The sequence below is a fragment of the Brassica napus genome, chromosome C7 (genome assembly GCF_020379485.1).
Source record: "Brassica napus cultivar Da-Ae chromosome C7, Da-Ae, whole genome shotgun sequence".
In the NCBI taxonomy this organism is placed as follows: Eukaryota; Viridiplantae; Streptophyta; class Magnoliopsida; order Brassicales; family Brassicaceae; genus Brassica; species Brassica napus.
In genome coordinates, this window is record NC_063450.1 from 31280872 (window position 1) to 31292336 (window position 11465).

Consider the following 11465-nt stretch of genomic DNA (forward strand, 5'->3'; position numbering starts at 1 on the left):
AGATTTGTGAGAACCTCGCTAATGCCATTGCAAAATTTTGGTAGAGTTTGAATCCCCCAAAAAGAGGGATACATTGGACGAAATGGGAAAATGTTTGTTTACCAAAAGAGGAAGGAGGAATTGGGTTCAGATTGATTCACGAGTTCAACTTAGCATTACTGGCAAAACAATTATGGAGACTAATACAGTACCCTGATTCACTCGTTGCCAGAGTGTTGAAGGGTAGATATTATAGGATGACCTCGCCATTGCGAGCAGTCTCTTCTAATAGTCCATCATATGTGTGGACAAGTATCTCCGCCTCACGGAAACTACTACTCATGGGGATCAGACAGAAGATTCATTCTGGCTATGAAGTTAGGGTGTGGGAGGATCCATGGATCCCAACAAGACCTGCTAGACCAGCTATACCTGTAGCGCCTGTGATGAACCCGAACATGAGAGTTAGTGATCTCATTAACCAGGACTCGAAGGAATGGGAGGAAGGGACGCTAGAGAACTATGTCCATCCTGGTGATATACCACTTATTCGCAGTATGGCCATAAGCTCTACTCATCGTCAAGATTCTTTCTGTTGGGAATACACGAGGAATGGTCATTACACAGTTAAGTCTGGATACTGGGTTGCTCAAAATCTGCTGAAGCCAGATGAGGAAAAGCTGATAGTGGAACCAAGTATCACTAAACTTCAAGCCTTTGCTTGGAAGTTGAAAGCGCCTAGGAAGGTATGTCATTTAATATGGCAATTGATAACGGGTCAGGTGGCAGTAACAAGAAATCTAGTGAGAAGAAATATGCGGTGTGACAACTACTGCCCGAGGTGTGGGGAGGCAGATGAATCTGTAACTCATGCTATATTTGAATGCCCTCCTGCTCTGCAAGCATGGTCTTTATCGACGACTCCAACAAGTCCATGCATATTTCCAGCGTCAAGTGTCTATACAAACATGGACTATCTATTCTGGAGGAAAAAGAATATCATAGCATTAGACCAAGACAGGGATCCTTATCCCTGGATAATATGGTATATATGGAAGGCTCGGAATGATAAGCTCTTCAGGGGAATAGACAGAGATCATTTGGAGCTAGTTCGATATGCAGAAAGCGAATGCCAAGCCTGGTTTAGTGCAAACGAGTTGATACCACCGGTAGTGCAAGACAACAACAATGAGGAAAACCAAGTCTCAAGCTTGGGTAATATTTGCCTCCTGGATGGATCATGGACAGCTTCCGATAGCTTCAGTGGATGCAGATGGGCTTGGATGGATAGCGGGGAGAACATACAACTGATGGGTACACGGAACTTCACTCGATGTGAATCAGCATTGCATTCTGAGATAGAAGCACTGCGCTGGGCGATGGAGAACATGCTTCAAAACTCGCCATGTCAGAGCTTTGGAACAAACTGTAAGGAGATGATTGCTATGATAAATGAACTCCAAAAATGGCCAAGATTTGCGACAGAATTGGAGAAGATAGAGACACTGCAGATTTGCTTTCCGGACTTCAAAATCATACATGTTCCACGAGTGCGCAATCAGTTTTCGGACTTTTTAGCTAAGACTGCTAGGACATTTCGGAGAGAGTTACTTTTTATTGGTTGTTCTATTCCGGTCTGGTTACCCAGACCACCTCAAGCTTGAGTAATAGAATGACCGTTCGACGTCAAAAAAAAAAAAAAATATCCAACCGTTACCGCTGATAAGTACGTCTACGAAAATGTTATTTTTCATGAATTGCAGATATTATTTGAATGGCAAATAATAGTATCAAAACAATGCTCACCACTATTTGTGAACCTGAAGTAAAAAAAATGATGTTGCAAAGAATCGATTCTTGTTGACTCTCCTTCGAGATCATTTGATAACAACAGTGACCGGATGTCAGCACCATCTCTCGATAGCATTAGATACACTTCCAAGATTTATTTTCATTTATATAGTAAATTCATTTTTCATCAAAAAAGTAAAGCACACATTTAAGATCGTTATGACCTAAGTGTGCTTCACTTTTTTGATGAAAAATGGATTTACTATATAAATGAAATATAGTATTTTCTCAATTTTTACACCAAAACGAAGAAAAATTAGAGCAAAACACACTCCATAATTGAATTACTCTATTTTGGAAAGAAAAAATAGACTTTTTACATTAGAGATATTCAGAGAATAAAAATATCAGTAAGGTTGCCATTACAGTTACCTTTCGAATTTCCAGAAACACACGTACGACGGCTTATACATTTCTGTGAAATGTCACTCAAGAAAATGATATTTTTTCGGTTTTTTAATATAAATCGTTTTAGAATTGTGCACATAGATTAAGAAATCATTAATTTTTATATTTTTTAAACGAAAACATTATTTAAAAAATCATTAATTTTTATATTTTCTAAACAAAAACATTATTAATTATTTACCTAACCACAAATCAACCAATAATAAAATAGAAGATATATTATCATTAATCATATAACATTAAGTGTTAATAAATTTTACATAGAAAAACAAAAACTTTATATAGTTTGGAATATAAAAATTTTTCTAAAACGACTTATATAAAAAAACGGAAGGAGTATCAAACTTTATTGATAGACATAAAACTAAATGCCAAAATTGTACAGTTCATGTCGCCACTACTATTCATCAATGTAATTTGATTTGATGGGCTATTAAACCGCATTAATTTTTCTGTACTCTATAATTCTCATCATTATTACAACAATGTGTCGTAAGAAAAGAAAATCATGTTTGCTTTTCTATTATGTTTTCGTGTCAAAAACTTGGTCTACTTTTTTTGGTTTAAAAACTTAATTGGTCTACTTCTCAAAAAGTCTTAAATGATGTTCCAAATTAATAGGACTTCACATAAAGTTCAAAACATCTAAATGACATTTTCCAAATTGATTAAGCATTTAAATGATGTTCTATGATCGAAAGAAGGGGAAGAGGTGGTCAATAGAGGGTTAATTACCAGAGATAGCAGACAGAGAATCAAAGCGGAGTTAAAAAAACCCATGGATTCTCTTTCTCACTCATCGTTTTACAATAACTAAATAAGATGTTTCATTAAGCTCGAATATCACTCAAAATTATTTTTATTTTACATGATATTCCAGTTTTTTTTTCCCACTAGATTTATTATTGATTACATCATTAACAAGCTAATCTACACAGTACAAAGATTATCGATGTATACAACAGTATAATACCATAACACATGTTCTCAAGGTAATTTGTACAAAGATTTTTGTGGTATGCTATACGAATTTCTATAACAAATTATTGTACACACATGTCTTGTAAATACTTTTTAAGAACTTAGAGGACTTAAAAAAAAATTAGTTCAAAAAAAAAAAAATTAGTTCAATAGCAATTTGGTTCGGTTTCAGTCAATCCAACTAATCTATGATTTCGATATACAGTTGCAGTCTTCTGATTCAAGTCAACCTCTTTGGTATGCCAATAGTAATTAATCAAACATTTAGATTGAATGAGACCGGAAGAAAATGAGATTAAAGGAACATTATCCAAATGTGGCTCAATAAAGGTCAATTTCGACGTCCCCACTTATTTTGACGTCTTGTCTCCATCATCTTTGTTTTTCATATCATTTTTTTCTGTTCATATTATTTCATTTCTTTGTTTATATTTTTTTTGTCAGCATTTCTGTGTTTATATTTTTGCTTCATTATTCACTAATACGATTTTTCTTTTTAGTTGCACCATTATTGTTTGTGAAAGATTTTGTTTCTTTCTCATCATGTTGTAAATGTTCTATTTTTGTATATTAAGCATATTTTTAGGGAACGCATCTATAAACATACGCATATTAAGTATTAACATTTCATATATGGTTGAAAAAAAAACATTTCACATATGGAAACGAAACACATGTCATCTGCAGTGGCGGAGCTAGCCAAAAAGTTTAACGGGGTCAATAAATTAAGTTGGGTTTTATGTTATGTTAATTTTAAGCATATGTCATCGGGGTCAATATAATGATTTTACAACATTTCACTAGCTTTCTCATCAAAAATACAAATAATTATTTCTGTAACAAAAATTTTAGGGGTCAGATGACCCCGTCCTTACACTCTAGCTCCGCCACTGGTCGTCTGGTGAAGAGTGATAGACCTGACATTTTCACATATTAAAATTGTAAAATAATTAGAGTCCACGTAGCCATAAGAATAAAATAATAATTAGTAAAAGAAAATGGAGAAAAATATATGACTTGTTTTGTTCTTTTTCTTGCAACGAGTAAGTATTGGTAATTAAGATTTTAATGTAGTCAAGTTTAAAGAGTCGATGCCATTAACAATATAAAATACTAATATGCCTTAATAGCATTAAATGTAAAAATAACGTTTTACTCAGTTCATGATGAATTCAATTTTTATGATGAATAAGTTTAGCTAAATTCATGTACTATAGTAGCTTCAATATGTAAATTCGAATTCAACTCATTTTAGTTATAAATTAAATGAATTAATTTGCTATCTATTTAAAAATAAATATAACGTGAAATCTTAAAATATTAAATAATTTTTGAATGAAATTAAAAATAATATTAAAATAATTTATAAATGTAATAGAAAATATATAATTTAAAATGAATGATTTTGGGAAAGAAACGATGGCCTAATATGTTATAAATAAAAGATTTAATAATATTAAAATATGATAATGTGTATTTTTCTTATGAATGTCTTAAATAATTGTTTTAAAGAAGTGTGTCTCCAATCGTTCCTCATAAGTTAAACGAGTTAATTTGCTATCTATATGTGTGTAAATATGTGTGTCTCCTGGCGTTCCTCGTCTCCCTTCCATAATCATTTTTCCAACTATAAATTTGAATTTAATAAACCAACTATAAATTTGAATTTAATTTTTTTTTAATTATAAAAAAATCTGTTGAGAAAGAATCTAACAAAATCTTACTTAAAATTTAAATATATTTTTTTATAAAATGACACATTAATAAATTTCGTAATTAATAATTTAATATTATTATAAATCAATGTTAACTAAACTTTTATTATAAAAAATAAAAATAAAAATAAAATTATATACTATTTTTTTATAAATTCTATAAGTATATTCTGTATTATACAAAAATAGCATTTCTATATGAATTAAATATGGAAAATCATATTAAATAGGTAAATGAACAAATTTATATTTTAAAATGTTTTCATTTAAATAAATTATCACTCAGTATTAAAATGAGTCAAAATTCGTAAACTATATAATATTTTATACAAAAATACTTTTATTAACATATGTTAAACTTTTATATCTACAACTATATATTATCTTTTTATTTATTTTTGAACTCTCAAGCATATTATTTAAAAATGTTTATATAAAAAAATATAATAGTATATAACAAGTTTTAGTTCATATACTATTTAAAAATATGTTATTAGAAACTATGAAAATTTAGTAATTCATTTAAAATATTGATGATAAATCAAATTTTAACTATAAATTTATTTTTATTTTAATTATTAAAAAATCTGTTGAAAACAATTTTAAAAATATTACCAAAAATTCAAATATGTTTTATAAAATAATATATTAATGTAGTAATAAAAAACAAATTCAAAATTCATGTAATGTTCCAAACTCAAAAATAGTTGTATAATTTTTCAAAGTTTTCTTGACAAAATATAAAATTTGAAAAAAAATATTCAAACTCAAAATGATAATATTTCAAATTTTACAAAAGATAAAGTCTTAAATTAAAAAATAACTTTTTGAAATGCACCACGAAAAAACCAGCTATATATGTTGTAAAAATTAACGCAATCTAATATTTTGAATTCCTAATTTAAAAATAAAAATAAAATTTAATATCATAAAATCCAAACAATATCCTCTATCAATAAAATTTAGTAATTATTTAAACAAAATAATATTTTTACTTATAGATCCCGTAAAACACTAAAATGATATATGCTAAAGTATATTGTTTTAAACACAATATGTAAATATAAATTATCTTAAACATATTTATTTTCTATAATATATATAAATAATATTTGAAAATGTATTTTGTGCAAAATGTATAAATTAAAGAAAAAAAAATATTTTAAAGAAGGTTCTCTATTAGATTATTTCATATTGTTATTTTTTTGTACATAAATCGATAATATATTAGTAAGTAACAAAAATTAATAACAAAGTAAAACATTTTTTAAAAAATCACTATATATTAATAATATCGAAGAAAAAATACGAACAATAATATCATAGAGTTACACAATTTATAACACTAAAATAAAAATTATATATTTAAAACATTTATAATAATATCAAATACATTTATAAAATAGAAAAATATCCGCAGAGACGTACAGGTTAAAATCTAGTGTTATTATTATCTTAGAGCATGCACAGTGGCAGAAAAAATGAAAGTCTGTGAACATAACTAATATTAAAAAATAATAAGAATGAGAGAGATCGTAGAAAAAAAACGCTTATTTTTCGAGAATCGTTCGAACAATTTTCTGAAGCTCTTCTACCATTTGGCAATTCCTGAATGGTAGAATTTTTTTTTAACATTTAAATTTAAATTCACACAAATAATCATACTTAAATACTAATATAATAATTATTAGAGACTTAGATTGAGAGACTATACACTAATGATGCTCCTTTTCTCCAACTACCAAGAATATTGGGTATGTTTCCCGTATATAATACTCCTATTCGTTTCTTAGCCGCAGCATCAGCGGGAGCAATCGATTAATATCAACGGAGACGTCAGCAGCACTTTAAAATGCAGCGCCGGTGAAACTACTTTTCTAGTCGCGGCGGCAAGACTCAATAACTAAATCCGACGCTAAAATTATTGGCGTCAGCAGCGTCTCTTTTTTCAGTTGTTGCAGCAGTCACTGCGGCAAGCTACAATGATTGAATTCACTTTTGAAATCATTCTACTTGTCTCCGTCGAAGAGTTATTCTTTGCTGCAACCGCTAGTCGCAGCGGCTATGAAAAGAACATGAGTAATGTTTTCTGTAAAAACAATAGACAAATCAAAATAAACCTATTTTATTTTATTTTATTTTATTTTTTAATAAACCATCATTTCTTCTCTAACCAAAGTAATTTAATTAATAAAAATGAAAAAAATTATTATATAATAACTATTAATTATACTTATCCATTATAATTCTATTTTTTTTGTACCTGAATCCATTGAAATTCTTGAATATAGAAAACTGTGGCCAATTCCTATAGCTAACAATTGTAATTTTAAATACAGGTTGTTGGAAGGAAATAAAGTCAAACACAAATGATAGTATATTTCATAATTTTTTGGAACGAAAATATTAATGAAAATGGACATAACATCATATTATAAAAGTTTTAAAAGGTTACAAATCTTTTATCATATATCATGATTCATCTACGATTGATTTTAAAACTTTTTAAAATGTATTATTAGACTTTAAATTTATAAGAAGGGAAAAAATCTCTCTCTCCTATCTCTCAACCACAAGTTTTCTCATGTCAGTGTCAGCAATATGGCATATGAAGATTTTGATAAACCTTGGAGCTATCTATATCTATACAGCCAGACACACAACACAATTACTACTCCACTGTCTCACTCTTGTTCTCTCTCTCTCTCTCTCAATTTTCGAATCTTGAATTTTTCATTTTCTTGATTCGATGATGTTAACTGTGTCGCCACTTGTCGTCAACACCACCTCAAGGGATCATTACATGGCGGCAGATTTCGCAGATTTTACGACGGAAGGCTTGCCGGACTTCACGGCGGAGGAAGGAAGTCTCGATGTTCTTGAAGGAATCGATTTCTACGACGACCTTTTCATTGAGTTCAATGGAGATGATGTTTTACCCGATTTGGAGATTGATTCGGATGTTCTCGGGGAATATTCCGGCAGCGGAAGAGATGAAGAACTAGAAATGGAGGGAAACACTTCGGCGGCGTCTGAGACATCGGAGAGAGACGGTGGCTGGTGTAAGCCTGAAGGTACGGACAAAACGGTGCGTAAAGGCAAACGTAAAGGGAAGAAAAGTAAAGATTGTTTGTCCAGCGATAACGGAATTAAGAAAAAACCAAAGGTGAGTTTATGTATACATGTTTTCATAATAAATCATAGTTTGTCATAATTAAATAAATAAGTTTGTTTTTAATTTAACTAGTCTAAATATTATATGTATTGGAAAAACAGGTGGATTGGACGCCGGAGTTACACCGGAAATTTGTAGAAGCGGTGGAGAGATTAGGCGTAGATAAGGCGGTGCCGTCACGGATTTTGGAGATTATGAACGTCAAATCACTCAATCGTCACAACGTAGCTAGCCATCTCCAGGTATTATATACGGTCTAATAAATCAATAGCCTAATAAGTTCTACATCAATTAATCTACAGCTATATTCTTAACCAATCAAGATCCATATTATGATTAATTATACTAAAATATCACGTGTAATTCACGTGTTGTTAACTCAGGGTGTTGATTAGTGTGGTTAGATGTTAGTTAAGCTTATGTTAGTTGAGTTAAATGCTTGTATATAAGCTGAGTTAACAACACGTGAATTACACGTGATATAAAACTGTTTTTTTTTAAATTATCCATTTAAACAAGATTTATTTACGTTAACCGAAAAATATGAAATTTATGTGTGTATCTTGTAATGGTAGAAATATAGGTCACATCGAAAGCATTTACTAGCCCGGGAAGCAGAAGCTGCGAGCTGGAATCTCCGACGACATGCCACAGTGGCAGTGCCTGAAGGAGGAGAAAAGGTAAGTATGGCTCTTCCTGCCTTAGGCTATCCACAACATGTGACACCTTTGCATCAGGGCCACTTCAGGCCTTTGCACGTGTGGGGTCATCCTACGTGGCCTAAACACAAGCCTAACAATCCATCATCGTCTCCTCATCGGACGTTTCCAGTTCCTCCGGCCGTTGCAATACCTCCGTCCTGTTGGCCAGGTCAACTGCCATATTGGCACCTACAAACCCTCTATCCACAGGTATATATATATATGTTCTTTTTTTTTGGGCACACCCTTGCACAGGTATAAGCTCATTCATATGTAAATATGATAGATTTTGATTGGCTGCACGGTTGAACTGTGATAAATAATTGAAAAACAATAATTAACAGGAAATGAAATTATTAAATATAATACCACCATTTTTTACGTCTACAAAATTTGATTATACTAGCTTTAAGCATTCTAAAGTCTCAAAATTTGAATCTTGATGTGTTTAACAAATGATTTTCTAATTTTATATATGATATAACATGTTATCTAACTAAAGTATTATATTTCTATTATTCATTTGCTATAAACTCTTTTTGTGCGGATTTCTAATCAGATTGAGAGCTATAAGTTATATATGCAGGCACGAATTTATGAAAAAATGTTAATTTTAATTAGAATTTATATGTAAATATGTGTAGGGATATGGTATGGCTTCATCGAATCATTCAAGCATTGGTGTTCCTACAAGACCATTAGGCCCCACTAATCCTCCCATCGACATTCATCCCGTGAGTCCACCTTTATTTGTCTTACTTTTTCTGAAATAATTCAAAAAGTTATTGAATAACTTTTGTTTAGTTTTGATATCGTTCTCTCATTAATTAGTGCTTATCTCCAATTGACTTTGACCGGTATGCAGTCGAATGAGAGCATAGACGCCGCTTTAGGGGACGTTATAACAAAGCCGTGGCTACCACTTCCCCTGGGACTGAATCCACCGTCAGTTGATGGCGTCATGACGGAGTTACAACGTCAAGGCATTTCAAATGTTCCTCCTCTTCCTTGAGCGAACAAAATTCGTCGAAATTACAATCGTTGACTTCATTTTTTGGGGTATCTTTGTAAGTTTTTTTGCGAGGACGATAAATAAATCCTTGTTGTTTAATCATATGTGTTCTAAATGAGTTCATGTTTTGAAGTCAAGCAAGTGTATTATTATTTTAATTACATCATTATGTTGGTCGAACGTACAGTTTCGAGGAACATTTTAACCAGTGTGGACATATAAACCACACATGAGCATTACAACCTTTGAGCGTAATCACTGTCATTACTAGGATGATTTTCAGAATTTTTAGAAAAATAAATTGATTCATCTAAATATATATTATCCCTTATATATTAATTAATAAGCATTACAACCTTTGAGTATATTCACGTGTCATCACCATGATGATTTTCAGAATCTTTAGAAAAATAAGTTAGTTCATCTAAATATATATTATACTTTTTATAAATTGACTATCAAATTAATTAGTAATGCATAAAAAATATTCTCTATTTTTTTCCTTAAATAAAACTATGAAATTACATAATATAATTAACATATATTTGACAATTAATGATTTTGAATAATGAAGATTTCATAATAATTTTTATATTTTCCATCCTTTTTAATTTATATTATTAAAAATTTAAACAATCACATTAACAATATAATACAAATTTTAGTTTTTTTTCTTATATGTTATATTTTGAATTTTTTTAAAACGACTATAAATTACATAAATTGTTAAAAATCTTACAATAAAAATTTTGTGAACAATTGTTTTACCTTTTTGCTATAAAAAGATATAAAATGATCATAAAATCATATGAATATGAAGTATCATTTAATAGGTATTCAGATTAAATATATATATATATATATATATTTAATATCGTTTAAACTAAACTATATGCCATATAAAATATATAAATACGTTAATTTCAAATTTTACATTGAAGTGTATTGAGACATGAAAATTTGAAATTTGCATTGAATCTTTTAAAGCGATTATAAATTACTCAAACTATTAAAAATTTTCCAATAAAAATTTTGTGACTAAGGGTTTTAATATTTTGTTACAATAAATATACAAATATTAATAAAATCGTATGAGTAGAAACTAGGAAGCTTAATTTAAATGTTCATATTAAAATATACTTTATATATGTAAATATCATTAAAATTTAATTATATACCATATAAAATAAATAAAATGGTTGTTTTGATTTATTTATTTTGATTTATGTGCTTACTTCAATTTAAGTATATACATAATATTTACTCGCTTTATTCAATATATTTATTATTTCATAATACATAAATGAACAAAAAACAAATAAATGTATATAAAAATAATTGGATACATAATGTTCATCCCGCTTAATGCGCAGGTCTTAACCTAGACTAGTATTAAAAGTAGGGGTGGGCACTTCGGTTATTTTCTCGGTTCGGTTCGGTTTGGTTAGTTCGGTTCTAGTATTTTTCCAATTGAAATAAACCATAGTTAGTTTGGTTTGGTTCGGTTTGGTTTGTGTTCGGTTCGTTTTATATTCAGTTTGGTTTGTATTCGGTTCGGTTGGATTTGTTTTTTGGATCTGTTTAATTAGGTTCTTCTTAGTTAGGTTTTTCTTAGTTTATTTTTTTAAAGAGAAATTATGTTT

At 29.8% G+C, this 11465-nt stretch overlaps 1 protein-coding gene across 1 annotated transcript; it reads left to right on the forward strand.

Annotated features, from left to right (window-relative positions):
* Positions 1-7568: 7568 nt before the first annotated feature.
* Positions 7569-10002, forward strand: LOC106427550 (transcription activator GLK2-like). Its single transcript, XM_013868280.3, has 5 exons — positions 7569-8100; positions 8211-8351; positions 8685-9020; positions 9455-9544; positions 9676-10002. The coding sequence occupies exons 1-5, from the start codon at positions 7684-7686 to the stop codon at positions 9820-9822; spliced, it is 1131 nt and encodes a 376-aa protein (XP_013723734.1). The 5' UTR covers positions 7569-7683; the 3' UTR covers positions 9823-10002.
* Positions 10003-11465: the final 1463 nt, after the last annotated feature.